Raw genomic sequence first — 18690 nt, forward strand, 5'->3', positions numbered from 1 at the left:
TTTCCTGAGCAGCACCTCTGCTTGTACAGTTAGCATTAAAAAAAAAAAAAAAAAAAAAAAAGATTTATTTTTTATTGGAAAATCAGATATACAGACAGGAGGAGAGATCTTCCATCCACTGGTTCACTCCCCAAGCGGCCACAACGGCCAGAGCTGAGCCGATCTGAAGCCAGGAGCCAGGAGCCTCTTCCGGGTCTCCCACGCGGGTGCAGGGTCCCAAGGCTTTGGGCCGTCCTCAGCTGCTTTCCCAGGCTACAGGCAGGGAGTTGGATGGGAAGCAGGGCCACCGGGATTAGAATCAGCGCCCACATGGGGTCCTGGCAAGTGTAAAGCGAGGCACTTTAGCTGCTAGGCTACCGCACTGGGCCCTGGAGTTAGCGTCAGGCAGCGATGGGCTGAGCTGGAGAGGCCTGCCTTGTGACCTCTGGTCTGTCCTTGCAGAGAGAGGAGGGAGCCGTGGAGGACAAAAAAGACCCACCTACCAGCACGGGGCGAACTCCCCAGATTTCATAAGGCCGCCTCCCTAACAGTCCCCTGTGGCCTGGGTGGAGGCAAAGAATGCTCCCACCCACGAGACCAAAGTGGAGATGCCGGAAGAGAACCTGCTGCTAGCAGTCATGACACTAGGCATGCAAGCTGGGCTCAGCCGTCCTCTGAAAGCACACAGTACAACCTGAAGTGCAGACTTCCCTTGAAATGGCCCCTTGTCAATCTCACCCCAGGAAAACACCAGCAGCTTTGCACAAGGACAGCATCTGTTTGCAACAGCAGCAAAAAGAAAAACAAAATGACCTTCAGAAATAAACCAACAGAGTCCATGCATTCTACGGAATAATACAATTCATGCCCATTAAAAAACAAAACAAAACAAAACAAAACAAAACCAAAAATCCTGGGGGCTGGTGCCATGGTGTAGCACGCCAATCCTCTGCCTGCGGTGCCGCATCCCATTTCCCATTCAACTCCCTATTAGTGGCCTAGGAAAGCAGCAAAGAATGATGCTGGAAACCTAAGCCTACGGGAGAGACCTGGAGGAAGAGGCTCAGGGGACAGCGTGCTGACCCAGGTCACTGCCAACTAGAGTCATACAGACCCCGTTTCTTCAGAAACACTGGAGGGTGACATGCCAGCCAAAGGTCTGATGGTATTCCACTGCAGTAGCTTTTGAGGCAATTATTAAGTTAACAGAACAGGCCAAAGTGTCTCAACTCACAGCACCCTACCAAGATGATAAGAGACCAAAAATGGGTGTGTGGTTTTTTTTTTTTTGCTTAAAGGCAAGCTGTCAGGAAACACAGAGAAAATACAAACATCAGAGCTCCTCCACTTACAAAAAAAAAAAAAATGAAGTTGTCTCAAAATGTACATTCAGAAACACGTTCTGAAAAAACCAGTTTTCCGGAACTTTTTTTTTTTTTTTTGACTGCTCTCCTTTTAAATCTTTCACTTCAAAGGTGCTTTTTTAGACGAATAAAGTATGAAACATGGCTGGCTAGCAAGTTTCATCTTGAAGGAAGCGTGCACTGGAAGACAGACGCTGAGCCGGTCTAGCTGGGCTGCTAAGATGAGCTGCTCTGAACAATTTTGATTTTTGCAAATGCTTTGCTAAAGATCCCTCCTATTGGAAAGCATGGAGATGATTTCATCACGATCATTGCCAATCCCTTTGGACAGAGCCGATCAACAGCGGTTGGACAATTTCTTAGAGCATGGCAGCTGTGTTAGCAGATGAACTGTAGGCCACTAGATGGACCAAATCATGCTATTAACAGGTCATGCTTTTCCCTTTTTCTTGTTTGAACTTCCCAATCTATACAACTGACACCTGATTTAAAAAGAAAAACAAAACAAAAAACCCTACACTGTATACATTCAAAAGACCATACGACATACAGCCTTTTATGATAACCATGTGGTATGGGCACAATGATAGTATTTGGAATAAAGCAAAATTCAAATACTTCAAAATCCAAGCACTAAGCCTGGCTCTATGTACATTAAATACAAGTGATTTAAGCTGAGAAGGCGAGAAAGAGGTTACATCCTCAAAACATGCTTGCTACCCAACAGCCAGAGTAGCTGGAATTCCACCATCAAACATCTCAGAATAAACACCCATCTCCTTTTAAAATGCCAATCATCAGGAGCGCTGAGACACAGAATCAATATTATTTTACCATGTTATTTATCAAATTGTTCTCTCTCAAAGAAGAGAGAAGCAACAGAAAAGTTGGCTGTTGAAATTCAGGGAAAAGGCTTGTGGGGCTACTGGGGGATGGATGACCAGATGAGGCCAGCCCTATCAAGCATTCTGCTTCTTTCCTGGATTCCTGACTGGGTAATACAAAGAATTCTGGCAGGTTCAGACTCCATCAGGAACAAATTAGGGCGAGCAAGGAATTCCTGGGCCGCCCGGGCCAGGCCTTGTAGCAGGAGTAGCGTTAAGCCCTGGACATACATTTACCCCACACCAACACTGCATCCTATCAACTCTGATGCTAAGACACAGCCAGGGGCAGACACAATTCTGTAAAAGTAGACATGAAGAACTTCCAAACTTCTTGCAGAACCAGGGTATGGAGCTAGGCATTTGGTGTAACACCTAAGCTGCTGTTTGGCATTAGAACTGGTGCCCATATGGGATCCCGGAGCGTTCAACGCGAGGACTTTAGCTGCTAGGCCAACGTGCTGGTCCCATGACTTTTTTTTCTTAATGAATAGATAAAGTAGGGTTCATTTTCTCTGGTCAATCTTGCTATTTTCAAATATGAACTTCTGATACATACAATGAAATTTATCCTATTCAATACGCCTTCTCTTCGCGTATTCTCTGGACTCCGTTTCCTTTCTGGTGCCTGATGCAGATTACAATATAGGAAGAGGGCTTTGCCTTCGTCTTTGTATAAATGCTATTTCACTGTTTCGTGCAAACATATTTTTAGCATAACGTTTACCAAAAGCACTTTTGAGGAAAATATTAAATATACATAACCAAGAATTTTATAATACATTTCATCATATAGATATCACACATTTGGTTTCCACTCCCTATCTATCCTATGTATGTTGGTAAACATATCTATTACTATGTACAGAAACGCACATCACACTGGCATAAGAGAAAGGATGAATTAGCATTGTAGTGAAGTGGGTTAAGCTGCATCCTTCAACTCCAGCATCCCATATAGGCCCCAGTTTGAGTCCTGGCTGCTCCACTTTTGAGCCAGCTCCTTGCTAATGTGCCTGGGAAAGCAGTGGAACATGGCTCACATGTTGGGGCTCCTGCGGCTCACATGGGTGACCCAGATAGAGCTTCGGGTTCCTGGCTTTGACCTAGCTCAGACCCAGCCACTGTGGCTGCACGAGGAGTGAACCACTGGATGGCAGATGCCTCTCTCTCTCACTCTGCCTTTAAATAAACAAAATAAATGAAAAAAAAAATGACTACACGACATGGTAATCGTATTCCTAGGTATGTTCCCAGAACTGGAAATGAGGATTCAAACACTCCTAAGTATTCTTTCCTATCATAGGTAAAAACAACCTAGGTGCGCATCACGGCTGGACGGCTCAACAAAACGTGTTCTCTCTCTAAAAGGAATAATCTTGACACCTGCTACAACACGGATGATTCTGGAAAACTGTAAAGTGAAATACGCAGTATGCCAAGCGACCAGCGAGGCATGGTTCCTCTCCCCTGAGGCATGCAGAGAGGTCTGGCCACATTCACACAGCGGAGGGCTAGCAGACGTGGGAAACACAGAGTTACCGCTTAAAGGATAGTTTCCGTTCGGGAAACGAAGAAGCTCTCTGAAAAACTCTCGGTGATGTTAACGCGACATTGACTCGTATCCTGAAATACAGCAGATGCTACGTGACGTCCAGTAGAATAGGAAGTAGTATAACAAAAAGGCGTACCAGTGCTCCACTGGGGCAGCAAGCCGTAGAGACAAAGGCTCAGTGGGAAACAGTCCATCCAGGGAAGAAAGAAAATCATGACCCAGTTGCTCCCACCAGGAGCAGAAGCACACACTTCGGAACAGAGCTGCCAATCAGACGGCAGCACCTCCATTCACAGTGGCCCAGTGTAGTTTGCAAAAGGAATGCAGCCAGTTTATTAGCTTGTTTGCTCCTTATTCTCTAAGTAAATAAATATCAGGCAGCACATGGCATGCATAGTAAAAAGAGAGTTGAGGTGGGCCTGTGGCCTGGAGCTTAGCTGCCTGCATCCCATGACAGTGCCCGGGTTGCCAGCACAGGGCAGCGCTCTCCCTCCAACATGAACACACAGGAGGATAGGGCCAAAAGTCCCAGACTCCCGAGGGGAGGGGACGGGGATGGTGGGAAAGGAAAGGAGGAGAGAACGCTGTCAACTCCAGTTTCTTAAAAGCAACCATCACAAGAAACAAGAGACAGGCTCACTTACTGTACAGTAACAATAAAGCATTTCCAGACCTCGAAATGACTTTGGGACAATTTCACATCTTCGTCAAAAGAGGGATTCCCTTCCCCCAAGCCCCCCCCCCCCCGCCCTAATACACAAAATTTCCTCTCTGGCTGAATAGCAGTAGATGGCTCATGACCGGATTTTAAAAACTGAACAAATCATTTGCCTCCGTTTCCTGGACACAAACATTCGGTTTGATAAGTAAGCAAAAAAGTCATTTATACTCGAAAGACCACGTGGATGGATCTACACAGTCCTGACTTACTCCAAGAGGACTGAAGGGGCTCTAATTGATTGCAGCGCACTCTGCGCTGTAACGACTGCGTTTTCAAAACCCGACATTGATTCATGAAAATGAACATACGGACTCTCTCTGCAGCATAAACCCTCACGGCCTCAGGCAAGTGCAGATAGAAATGTAGTACAAGGCCCTGGTATGCGGAAGCAAGCAATTACACCGGTATTTAACCCAATCTATCGCTCATCAGAAAAGCGCTTAGCTCCCGAGTTAGACCCAGACGCACGCTGACAAGGAGCACAGCCATTTAACTGTCCCCTGCAGCCATTACACTCAAACCAGGAGTGTGTCAAATTAAACAACTCCACATTGACTTTTCGCTCCTGTGAGCATTAAGCGGTGATTGACAACAGCAGGCTGCAAAAGCCAGGCATTACCATCTGCCCCGGCTCTGAGAATCTGTTCCCGTAGGAGAATTCCATGGAACTCCAAAGGAATAGGGCTTTGCTCCTGGAGGCCCACAAAAGGAGGCTGTGCATCCTCCCCAACATTTGCCACCTTGAATGAGCAGACAGACCACGTGTCCCATCCAAATAAAAAAAGATGGAAAGCCAGCTGCACTCTTTTACTGAAACCACGATTCCCAACGCATACTGTCAGTCCTGGGATATGGGAATGAGATATGGGATATGGGAATGAGGCTGCTCCCTCAATATCCTCCTCTGGATGCAGGAGTGTGAGGAGGAGGGGAAGATGCAGTTGGACAGCTGGGAGACACATGGAAGTGGGAGTGCAGGATTATAGCGGCAACTCGTGCCCAGCACTGAGGTGCAGGTGGCCATAGGCCGCTGGGCCCAGCACTCAGCGTCTGCCAACAGAAGAAGCAAAATGGGCAGACGGGGCTGGATCAGAGTCAGAAACCCTTGTGCACCCAAGGACACAAGTAATGAGTGAGGAGGCAACAGACAGGATGCGAGAAAACATACGTGAATCCCAGATGTGTCTGAAAGGGGACAAAAGGCCACCTTCTTGCTCCTGGTTTTAATGTCTACAACCCTCACCAAGACCCAAAGGCTCCTAGGCTGCCCCAAGGCCAGGAAACAAGTTCTTGTCTCTGGGCAAGTTTTACCTTTCTTGGATGGAGATCAACCAAGTGCTAATTTTATTACTCATCCTCATTGTACATCACAGGTTGATGTGGGGATCAGGTACCGTTTGTCAACAGTCACTCAACACACACCCTCACCTGACAGGTTATTTGAATAACAGCTGGCGTTCCCACAAAAGTCAAGACTTTCAAAGCACAGTCTGTGAAATGCACAGTGCTTTGTTCTCGGCTTTAAACACGGTGCTACACTCCTTTCATGTCACGCAGTGCTGTGGGACTGCGTGAGGGAGACGCTCCATCTGATAATGTCGTCTCTGGCTACGTGTGAGCGCTGAGCACTTGAAATGTGGCTGCTGTGACAGGGGGACGGGATTTTTTCCTTTTAACTAATGAAAACATCAACAGCCTCCTATGGTACTCAATGGGGCAGGGCTACAGCATCAGGCTGCAGAGGAAATTGATACCAGAACAGCAGCCTGAGTTTGTAAAGTATTCTGGAGGCACAGTGAGTCCAGAGTTAAGACCATCCTCATGAAGTGTAACACGGTGTCATGCCTAGTGGCTGGGGTTCTCGCCTTGCTCAAGCAGGGATCCCACATGGGTGCTGGTTCTAACCCCGGCAGCCCCGTGTGCTGGAGTCACCCCCATGGCCACCCCCATGGCCATCAGCAGGAAGCTGGAATTGGGACAAGAGCAAGGCTTGACTCAGATGCTCTGATGTGGGTGTTCTAATGGGTGACGTTATCGCCTGGCCAGTGCCTGCCCCACCGGCTTGTCAGTTCCTCTGACATGCGAGTTGAGTCTGGGTGATTATGAACAGAAAAGTATCTGCTTCAAGTTCCGGAGGCTGGGGAGTCAAAGAACATAGCACTGACATTGAGCAGGGGTTCTTGGCTGTATGACTCCATGCAGCAGCTCAACAGGTGTACAAGACGGAGACAGGGAGGGGCTGTGCCACCCCTGCAGTCACAGCAACTGCCCGTGCGTCCACCAGTCCAGTCAATTCCCCAGCACCTCACCTCCCAGTGCTGTGAAAACGGCATCTCATTTCAGCACACAGCCCCACTTCCAGGTGTGCGACCCAGTACCCCAGTCTAAAACTGTGCCTCCTGCAAGATCTCTAGCTAATCGGAGAATGGGGCCTGGGCACTACAAAGACCGAGCCTTGACCAGAAGCCTAGAACATTCCCAAGGCATGGGGCTCTGGGTCTCCAGCTCCAGCCCCCTTTCTACATCGTGATCTTCCACTGGGTGATCTTTAGCTACACGGTTTATGCAAAAACACCAGTGAGCTGTGCTCTGAATTCTGTGACTTGTCTCTCTGTGACCCCTGGCAGAGAGACAACCTGAGCCAGCTCTAGCAGCTAATACAGAGACCATTTCTTCATTTCTTTTTCACTATTTTTACTTATTTGGGAGGCAGAATTACAGCGAGGAAGAGAGTGAGAGAGAGAAAAGGAGATCTTTCACCCACAGGTTCACTCCCCAAATGGCCACAGTAGCCAAGGCTGTCCTTGTCCTCCAAGTGGGCGGCATTGCATTTGCAGGGAGCAGAGCTAGAATTGGAGCAGCAGGGACACAAGTCAGCACCTATGTGAGTGAGATACTGGTATTTCAGGCTACATCTCTGATGCTTTCTGCCATAATGCCAACCCCACGGGGGCAGTTCTGTGGTCCTAACAAGCCCTTGACCTTCGGGGTCTGGACTAAAGGCAGCTAGTGTCAGCATTCAATCAAACTGCAGGATACTGCACAAATTGGCTGATGTCAGGAGATGAAAAAGCAAATGTGCCTTTAGTAAGACTGCTATTAGGGTTACACAAAATGGTTCGGCCAACTGCTTCACAGAGGAGGAGATGAGTTTTGCTTTTTGACTGATCTATTATAGATGCTGCCCGTGAACTCAGCAGTTGCCTCCGCACTGCCTGCTGATGACATCGGGAAGCAAGGCACCACTCTCTCATATTCCTGTGCAGGGGCCCCCATCCCCACCACACAGGCCAGGAACACCAACCAAGGTCCTCACAGAGCACTCCACCAACATGCTTCTGCTAAGGCTGCAAACAGCACTTGGAGCAAAGATGGCGAGGAAGTGGGAAATCTTTCCTTGAAATCAGATGTAGGAAAAAAAAAACAAAACCGAGTACCAATGTGTGGTGGGTGTGTGTCCATGCGTACAGAGGTAGAGTGCAGGTTAGAAGAAAAGCAGCCATCTGAAAAAAAAAAAATCTCAAGGGATGTGGGATGTGTGACCATTAAGCTCTCCACCTCTGAAACCCCCCATGGCTCTGGGGTGCTGACCCAGAGGGGCTCCAGCTTGGATGAGAGCGTGGGAGGACACAGGCAGTTAAGACCAGGACACACATGCCACTCATTTGGCATACAATGTCCCACCACACCTCAGCATCTTGTCAGGTCTCAACAACCTCATTAGGAAACGTGTGTTTACGGGCAGACAGCACATAGTGGAATGTTTCAGTCTCCTATCCAGCTTACTGCTAGTCCAACCGAAAGGGCTCATGTACCTAGGTCCCTGGCAAACACGGCAGGGCCCAGACTGAGTGCCTGTCTCCTGGTTTCAACCTGGCCAGTCCCACTTGGGGAGTGACCTTGTGCACGCAAGTCCTAGGAGCACTCTGGGTCAGTCTCTCAAACAAGAATACTAAAAAAAAAAAAAAAAAAGATCAAAAAGAGGTATTTAGACACTAAACTTTACCCCCATGTTACAGACTGAATGGAGCCTCATTGCTTCTCTCCAGCCCGTGGAAGCCCTAGCCTCCTTTTGGGAAAGTGGCCATGACTTTTAGGAACGGATTCAAGCTGCAGCAAAGAGCCGCTCAGAGTATGATTTCATCTAGATAAAACATCCAAAATAGGTCTGTCCACAGAGGCTGACAAAGAAGGCCTGTGGCTGTCAGGGTCAGGGAGGGAGGGAGGAAGAGGGAGGGATTGCTTTTGGATAGGGGCAGACGCAACATTCTGGAATTAGCCAGTGGCCGCACAACCTTGTCAATGTACTGAAAGGGTAAATTTTATGGTATGTGAACTACATCTCAGTAAGGCTGTCATAAACAAACAAATCAATCAAGCGCCATCCTACCTCAACAGCCATGGAAGTAACCAAGGTGAAACGTGTCCAGAAAGCTGCCTGTCTGGTGTGTGGTCCCAGAGTATAGCTAGAATCCTGGCTTCTCCGTCTTGAGAAATAAATCCTCCCCTGATGTTTGCAGAGAAGTTTCGCACAAGATTGAAATAGCCAGGCACAAGGCAACTCTCCTTTCCACTCCTGCAGGGCTGTCCTGAGGGAAAGGATGGGAAAGGACTGGTCCCTAAAAATCAACTAACATTCCACCGCCACTGTGGCCAGGGCCTCAGCCGTGACCCACCTCCTCAGAGCACCATGTGAGGCCCACGGACCTGCATGGTGCTGCTCAATGCATTTCTTAGCTGTCCACTGAGTTTACACAAGACAGGGCGGGGGGATTAGGGGAAGAAGCCCCTGAGGCGCTGGTTCTCTGGCAGTACTTCCAGGACTACTGTTAACTCTGGTGAGACTCCAGGAGACAAGTGTGAAAAAAAAAAAAAAATTGAAAGTGTAGATTTTTCTGTGTGACAGTGGACTGATTTTCATTTGTTGTTTTACTAACATGGCACCCTTCTGGAACTATGCATGATCCAAAAAAGAAGAAGAAATAGCAGTAAATTCAAGGGCGAGTCACAATTCAGAACTTTTAACTGAAAAGTCCACGCAATGGAATTTGCCAAAACAGGATGCCGGAGCCAGGGTTGTGGTGCAGTGGGTTACGCTGTGCCTTGTAATAGCTGCATCCCATGTTGGTGCTCAGGTTCCAGGCCTGGCTGTTGTGCTCCCGATCTAGCTCCCTGATGGAGCTGGGAAGACACAAGTCCATGGGTCCCTGCTACGGATGCAGGAAACATGGATAGAGTTTCTGGCTCCTGGGTTCGCCCTGGCTCAGCTCTGGTGGTTGTGGCCGTTTGGGGAGTGAACCAACAGATGGAAAATCCCTAGTTGGCAGTGTGCTCTTACTGAGACAAGGGAGACAGCCTCTGAGCATCCTCAAATAGCACCGGAAGTAACCACAGGTGTCTCTCTGTCTGCCTTTCAGATAAATAAATGAATAAATCTTGAGCGACAATTAAAAAAAAAAAGTGCATTATCAATGCTGCATCTTGCACTATAAAGTCAAACAAAGCAATTCTTCCAATTGTCAAACACAACTAAAGGAATGGCCCTCCTTCGTCCTTCCTCCCCAGGGTGGTTCACAGCATGAAGGACGAAAAAACGATGCCAGATTCCAAATGCACAGAAAAGCACAAGATGCTACAAAATAAATTTACATTCCAGAACGGACAAACAACTTCTCAATATAACATCTGGCACACGCTTACACCTTGGTGTATGCGATCTGAGATTTAAACTTCACTGGGTGGCCCGTATTTTGTTTTAGAACCCACAAGATTCTACCTGTTGGACCAAACACCTGGGAAAGAGGTAGGCTGGGCTGATTTGGGGCATTTCTCTTCTTCCCCAAGAGCTAAAGCCAGCAGAGGCTTATGGCTGCTCTACCGCCCCCTGGAGGCCAGCACCGCACACCTGAGGTTATTTCAGTAAGATGACACCGCTTGAGAAGCAGCAGGGGCCCAGCCTGGAGGGGCCAGTGACCTCTGCATCTCTGCAGGTGTGGGAAGCAGGCTCTAGATTCCACACAGAGCCAGATGTGTGAAGATCCCCAAACGCTCCTCCTACCAACCCTGCTACACTTAACAGAGAATTTCAAAGTCTGTGCGTTAAACAGATGATCGCAGGACTGCAGAGCCTATTATCTCTGAATATTATTTTTTATGGGGCTCATTTTTTAACATCAGCGCTTTTAGGGTGAATGTAAGTAAGCCCGATCATGCAATAAATTCAGCGTGCTCTTTTACTTTGCAGAATTTCAGCTAAAACACCATCAATCTCTTCTTTGAAGCAGCATCTTTTGAGATAACACACGCAGCTAGGATTTTTGATACCTATTCATTCAGAAAATAATAAATAACCCCCTGACTTCAGAGACCTCCAAACTCATGTGCTTGGCAGAACAAGGAAAGTCCTCAACTATGGGCACGGCCAGCCGCTGCTCTCAAGCCGGAGGGACTGGGGGGGCGGTCCCCTAAACCCCCATTTTCCCAGGAGAAAGGGGTCCTCACAGATCTCCAAAAAACATGTCAAACAGGCTCACTTTACAAACAGCAAAATTGACTTCACTTCCATCGTGAGATGAGCACCTGCCGCGGTCGCCTCTCGAAGTCCCATCTGCACCAGTTCCTTGGGAAGGGACATAAAACCTGGTGGCCATCCGACGTCATTCGAAAACTGACCTTAGCACACATTGTATACCTTGTGTATACGTGCAAGATGGGAGAGTATATACCCCTATATAAATCTAAATACATATAAAGCTAACTTTCAGTGTTCAGGAAAACAAAAAAAGCTATCCCCATAAAACAGCCAAATTCTGACATAACTCAATTTGGACACCTCATCTGCTGTGCACTGTACTCATTCACAGTGTAAACCCCAGCGCGCCGGGCAATGATATACTGTAATGTCACATCACAATCTGGATTTACTATAAAGGGCCGCTGACGAGCTGGAGAGCAGTAAACACTGCAGCGAGGTGTATTTCACACTGAGCTGGTTTTTATGAAGAACACTTCACCGCCCAGGCACGGCACCGGGATGATGAATGGTGAAAGACGCATGACAAGCTTCATCATTGTTTGTAAATCTTAACTGTTCCTGCTCACTAACTCTGCAGGCAATTTTCAAAGACAGCGGCCGACAGAAGGACAGCACAGCTTTCCTGAAGGTTATCCAAGTTGTACTTGGCCCGGGCTGTGCCTCTGAGGAGCCAAACGCTGGGAGAGTGCACTCCTCAGTTACTCTGAACGTGGAGGCCCAGGGGGCTGGGAGTCGAGGTTCAGATGAGTGAGGAAGCTAGAAGCTCTAACCCAAGGGCCCAAGCATACGTGAGTGCTCCAGGCTTTTCAGATAGAAACACTGGCTGAATGAGTACTAGATGTGCAACGGACACACAGAAGACCAGGGTGCCACTACGGGGCAGGCAGGCCTGGGACTCACTGTCACGCCTGAATCCCAGGAAGGCTACGTGAGCATGAAGATATAGACAAGCAATTATATCCAATCCATTTACGCCAGGAGTTTAGGAATTCTTAAAAGCACGCCTTCTAGAGATTACTCACTCTGTGTGTGTGTGTCCTGTTCTAGGCTAGAACCTTTAGCCAAAAGAAAAGCTGCACAACTGCTCTATGCCTTAAAAATAAATAAATAAATAAGTGAAAGATACGGGCCCGGCGCAATAGCATAGTGGTTAACGTCCTCGCCTTGCATGTACCAGGTTCCCACATGGGCGCTGGTTCTAATCCCGGCAACCCCACTTTCCATCCAGCTCCCTGCTTCTGGCCTGGGAAAGCAGTCGAGGACGGTCCAAAGCCTTGGGACCCTGCACCTGTGTGGGAGACCCGGAAGAGTTCCTGGCTCCTGGCTTCGGATTGGCTCAGCTCCAGCCATTGCGGTCACTTGGGGACCAAGTTTGTATTTGCATTCTTTCATAGCTGAAAAGAAGTTATTTAATGTTACAATGCTTGCCCTCATGTCAGAATCATACTTGTATTCGACGGCCTTTTGTTACAACAAGCTCAGGTGTAACCACAACGTCAGGAGAAAGGCGATTTTACTATGCTCACGAAGTCAAGTTTATCCTGCACTTGGACACCAGCGACAGAAAATGACACCAAGCCTGATGAGGCCTTTAGGTTTCTGGCTATGACGTCAGTGGGCTATAGGAAGATATTCCCCCACAGCAGGCATTTCAACAGGAGCCATGTCATCACAGCCAAAGAAGGCCTAAGCTCCAATCCTCCAATCACGCCCACGATTCCCTAAACTGTCTGTCCCGTGGCAGTGCCAGGCTGCAGCCCCGGGCAGCCCTACACCCGCTACATCACCCCTGAGTTGCCATGGGAAACCAGGTGCCCCCCTCACAGGCCCTGACACCCCTGTGCCTCAGCCAACTTGGCTGTGGAAGAACTAAGCAGGCACCACCCACGCAGTACCTAGAACAATGTCTGCCAGGTACTGCAGGAGGAGCTACGCACGTGCTTGCCAGGGCAGGAAGGGTACGAGGCAAGCGCAGGATCTGGGAGCAGAAGCCACACTCCAGGAAGTGAGGCGGAGACTGAGTGCCCAGGCCAGCACCTCCTCTTACACACTGGGGCACCGAGGCTCGGAGGGAAGCCACGGTTCTGCCGACCCCTGCTCTCTCAGTGTCACTGATAAAGCCTTCCTCAACTCCAGCAGGACCACGTCCTTAGAACTGCTCGTGTGTACAGAAGCCTCGGCAGGGGCCTCCAGATGTGATAGATAAAAATACATCTTCAGCAGTCAGTGCCGTGGGTTAAGCTGCCGCTTGAGGCAGCGGCAATCTTTCTCAGTTGCTTCACTTCCCATCCAGCGCCCACATAATGTGCCTGGGAAAGCAATAAAAGATGACCACAGTGCTCAGGCCCGTCACCCACATGTGAGGCTGGGGGGACGCTCCTGGTTCCACGTTGTGGCGTGGCCCAGTCCTGGTCATTGTGGCCATGCTGGGGAGTGAACCAGGACAGGGAAGATTCCTCTTCTTGTCGTAGTGGCTTTCAAATAAAGAATGTCTTTTAAAAACTAATGGAATCCTAAATCTTCAAAGCTACCACTTACGAATGAGTAGTGTGCCTTCAGAATCCGTAGGTTCTGATGAGCTAATTTGGAGAACTGTAGTATATACACGCTTAGTTCAAGATAGGGCCAACCTCAGGCCCCTTGGAAACGGATTTCTGAGACACACAGATGTCTCTTCACATCACAGCAGAGGTGCTGGGCGCTGTGGCACCTTTGCCTAACTCCTTCTGTGACCCACGCATAGGAACAGAGCTGCCACCAACTACAGCATGCCATTTCCTGGGGTGGACATTTCCACATCTGCACGAGGCCATGAGCAGTACAGGTGACCTTGACATCAGGCACGCGCAGGCGCGCTGACCTACAAAAACCTGCCCCTTGTGGCAGAATTACTGCCACGGCCTTAGTCAAGCTGGTTTCCCTGTGTCTCCCCTTGTGCCCCCACAGGCTGATCTTACAGCAGCAATCAGGGTGATCTTGGAAGAGTCCCAAATCCCCCCGGGGCTTCCCAGTTCCCTGGAAATCAGCAGAGCGCCTGGCAAGAGCTTCTAGTGTCTTACAGGCCCCAGCCCCTGGTTCTCTGATCTGCCCAGCACTTCTCAGGGTATGAAATGGCACCAACCTTCTATACAAGCAACAAGACGGAGCAGCGGCAACAGAGCGAAAGGTCGGACTTCCTGGGCAATGCTTTTCCACCCCAATGTTCTATATGTTCAGTAGAACCCAAAAACAGGGAGGCCTTTCTTCATCTTCTGAAGAAATGGACTCTTTGGAAAGACCAAGATTAGCTTTACAGAAACTGAGAAGCATGAATTCAACGTAAAGGTTTATAGTGGAAAAGAAAAAAGATGGGCTCTAAAGCATTAAATCTTCTGAAAACTTTTCAAATGTCTAAGCTCCCACTTAGAATCATGTATTCGTTCAAGCAAGCACCAAAGTCACTTGGACAGAAGTACTGGATGGTTCTAGCTGCCCTAGCTGCCCTTTGCTGGCTCTGCAGTGACATACACACGGATACCCCACATCCCCACGCACGACATCCCAGCCCTGCTTAGGCCCTGATGCCAAGAAGGACCAACCCCGCAGCGCTCCCCCTTGTGCCAAAGCGGAAGACAAGGGCAAGCCTTGCTCCGAGACGCGGCCTGTGGGGTGTCCTCGCTCCCTCACACAATCCCCCTCCCCTTCCCCAGCCCACTGCACACATTTTAGGAACCACATACTCAGAAGTCATCGAGTCGCATTTCTTCCAAAACATGAGCTAGGATTTGCGTGTCCCGTGAATTCATTCTTGGCCGTACTGGAACTAAAACTTCATCGGAACTCCTCTCATCCGTCCCCCTCTTGATCATTTGTGACCAGTCAGAAGGGGAATCAGGGAGGTGAGCCCACTTTCCAACACATGCATCGCCCACCAGGTGTGAAGGCACGCGTTTTTATTCCCAGCTGTGCAGGGACAGCTGGCCTGTTCTTGCCTGGACCATAACCTCCTGCTGTCTGAGTTGCCCGCTTTCCTGCCATAGATTTAAACATCTCCAGCTCCTCTCCAAATCCATTTCTCTCTGCTCTAACAAATTTCCTCTTATATTTTTGTCTTAGCCCTGCTCCAAATCTACACCTGTGTCTCAAGAATGCCACTGCTTCTAAAGATACTCCATTGTTCCAGGAGGAAGCAGCTCAGGCAATTTCTCCCTGTAACTGGACTTCCTTTCTAACTTCCTAACTTCCGTCACTGCTTCCTCCCCAGGCTCTGCACTGGAGTCGGATCTTTCGGTTGAAAAAGGGGTCTGGCATTCATTTCTTCACCCAGACTCAACCAACCAATCAAAGCAGAGCAGACAAAAAAGGCAAGGGAGATGCTCTCTGTTCAGGAAATAATAATAATAATAATAATAATAATAATAATAATCAGAGAAATACGTAGGATCAAAGGCAGTAAGAGAGATCACATGGGCATTTATCGCAGAGCGGAGTGCGGGTCCATGCCCAGCTGAAAGGGACTGTTTATGAAGACGCGCCGTCAACAACACGCATGTCAGTGTGATGAGCTTCTGCCTTGTACACTCCATACTGGAGGAAGCTTTCGTTTTATTTCAGGGAAGTAAGCAACACGCCACTTGCTCAGCTTTGTCTGACTTCACTGATTTGAACTGGAGAACAAAACTACAATTTGAACTCTCATCCTTTCATTGCCCCCTGTCCCCCGCCTCCCACACAAACTAGTTTAGGGTAGCACCATAAGACAGCGGGTCAAGCCACTACCTGCCCTCTAACATCCCATATCACAGCATGGGTTCGAGTCCTCGCAGCTCCACTTCCAACCCGGCTGCCTGCTAATCTGCCTGGAAAAGCACTGAGGATGAATCCTTGTACTTGGGCCCTGCTATGCACGTGGGAGACCTAAGATGGAGTCCTGGGTCCCTGGCTTTGTCCTGGCCCAGCGATGACCATTTGGGAATTGAACCAAAAGATAGGCTATGTCTTTCTCTGCACTCTGCATTTCAAATACATAAAAGAAATCTTTCAACAAAAAGGCATGAGCTTACGACAGAATCCAGGCGCTGTGGAAAGCGTCTTCTCTCCCTGCACTGCAGAGTAAATTCTAGCAGACCCGTTTCTCTTCCAAGTCACTCATCCCTGTCTCAGCTCTGTGTACTTCTCTTTATCCTAGAGGCTCCCGGGAGAAATTTCCCGAACAGGACGGAGAAACACAACAGCCAGAAACACCCGCCTCCCGCTGCAGCGCAAACGCTGGGGAGAAGGTTAAAGCTGAAGTTGAGGAATTGCGTATTTCAAAAGGCTCTGGTTCATTCAACAGTCATTTTAAGAAAAAATTTAAGGCCATGATATCCGAGTTATTTACATGCGTGACGGCACAAACTCTTGAAACCCATTTTATTCAAAAACCGTTTGATCGTGTCTTGGTATTCCCTCTCTATGGAAAAGGGGTCTACAATTTCCAACTGAAAACTCTGGGAAAGTCAAACACACACACACACACACACACACACACACACACACACGAAGTATCACTGCATTTCAGGCTGAGCCCCTAGAAAGCACATCTGAAATTTGGGATTGGGAGTCTCTCACCTTTTTCTTGTCACTCTAGTCATTGAATAACTCAGGGCTTTTCCAGGCCCGGTGCAGGAGCGGGGGAGGCAGGGGGCAGCCACAGTCCACCCCAAGCCCAGACACCTACCACTCGCTTTGGCTTCCGCGTAGGAAGGGCCGTCCTCAAAGGTGAAGAGCTGAGGCACGCTCTGGCCCAGGTAGGAGGGAGGCGGGTAGTAAGAGTGCATCCTGTACTGGGAACTCACGGGGTGGCGGTTCTCCGGATTCTTCATCTGCTTAAAAGAAAACAGAGCAAGGAACACATTGAGGGCTTGGCAGCGTGGCCTAGTGGCTAAGGTCCTTGCCTTGATCCCATATGGCCGCTGGTTCTAATCCCGGCAGCTCTACTTCCTCTCTATCTCTCCTCCTCTCAGTATATCTGACTTTGTAATGAAAATAAAATAAATCTTTAAAAAAAAAAAAAAAAAAAAAAAAAAAGGAACACATTGAGCCAAAGCCGGGCTTTGCAATTGCTACAAAAACTAAGTGTGGGACACGGATAGGAAAGAGATGCCTGTGTTGTCAGAATCCCATGTGAGCGCCGGTCTGAACTCTGGTAGCTCCACTTCTGATCCAACTCCTTACCAACGCACTTGGGAAAGCAGCAGCGCACGGTCCAAGTGCTTGGGCCGCTGCACACATACAGGAAACATGGACAAAGTTCTAGGCTACTGGCGATAGCCTGGCCCAGCCCAACCTAGCTCAGCTGCTCCACTTCTGCCCCAAGTCCCTGCTTATGCCTCTAGGAAGGCAGCATGAGATGGACCTGCACCTTGCGGGACACCTAGATAGAATCCCAACCTCCTGGCTTCAGCTGGGCCCAGGTCTGGTCATTATAGACAGCTGGGAGTGAACCAGCAGGTAGAAGCTCTCTCTCTCTCTGCTCCTCTGTCATTCTGCCTTTAAATAATTAAGACTTATATATATATATATATATATATATATATATATATACACTCTGATGAGACAGTCTGGGGGGCCTGAGAAGTGGCACACTCAGTTCTCAGTGCTGTTGCCGGCCCCCAACTCCACCTTGCTTTAAACAAGGACAGTCCTCCCATGTCAGATCCTGCGGCAGGACCTTCACACTGTGAAACAAACACAACCTCCAGTCACAGGTTTCCACCTCAGCCACGGAGGGCAGTAATTATGTCAATAGCCGCTCTTAACTTCCATGAATATATTTTTTTAATTGGAAAGGCAGATTTACAGATAGGGAGAGATGGAGACACAGATCTTGCACCTGCTGGTTCATTCCCCAAATGACTGGAGCTGCGCCGATCCAAAGCCAAGGAGCCAGGATCTTTTTCCAGGTCTCCCACACAGGCACTGGGGACCAAGGCGGGCACGGAGCTGGTCCTCCCGCGGATAATTATTACAGGCAAACTTCCTCTATGGTTGGGACAGGTGTTGTGGTGCAGTGGGTTAAGCTGTTACATGCAGGTGATGTTCTATATTAGAATATGGCTCCCCTGCTTGCTGGTCCAGCTGTCTGCTAATGTGGCTGGAAAGGCAACAGCATCTGGCTTCCTGAAACCCATGTGGGGGGCCTGGATGGAGTCCCTGGCTCCCAGTACTTGCTGTGGTGGGTATCTGGGGCATGAACCAGTGGATGAAAGTCCCCGTTCCTCTTGCTCTTGTGCCTTTTACGTCAATGAAACTTACATAAGTTCCCCTGAGTTGAAAGTGCTTTTTCTGGACTCAGCGGCCATGCAGATTTGCCACAGTGGCAATACGAAATTCAAATCCACTTTGAACTGGAAAGCTTCTCTCTGGTTAATTCTACTCCCTGAGAAACGCACACAGGAGCCCAGGCCATTACACTCACTGGAGGAGTGAACCAGTAGGTGTTATGGCTTCTCTCTGTTGGCTCACTCCTCCAATGGCTGCAATGGCTACAGCCAGGCCAGGCCCAAACCAGGAGGCTGCAGTGCCCTCAGGTACCCACAGAGCGGCGCCCGCGTCCTTCATTATCTTCTGCTGCTTTCCCGGGTGCATTAAGAGGCAGCTGGACCAGAAGTGGAGCAGCGGGACCTGACCAG

The 18690-nt window shown here is 48.9% G+C and overlaps 1 protein-coding gene across 1 annotated transcript in view; it reads right to left on the minus strand.

Annotated features, from left to right (window-relative positions):
• The window catches only part of DMRT1 (doublesex and mab-3 related transcription factor 1), a 189234-nt gene that overhangs the window by 127177 nt on the left and 43367 nt on the right, over window positions 1-18690 (minus strand). Inside the window, exon 4 of the mRNA XM_058657308.1 lies at window positions 16731-16881. Within this exon, the coding sequence (XP_058513291.1) occupies window positions 16731-16881 (151 nt within the window). The remainder of the gene's footprint in view (window positions 1-16730; window positions 16882-18690) is intronic.

Source organism: Ochotona princeps, chromosome 31, assembly GCF_030435755.1.
Source record: "Ochotona princeps isolate mOchPri1 chromosome 31, mOchPri1.hap1, whole genome shotgun sequence".
In the NCBI taxonomy this organism is placed as follows: Eukaryota; Metazoa; Chordata; class Mammalia; order Lagomorpha; family Ochotonidae; genus Ochotona; species Ochotona princeps.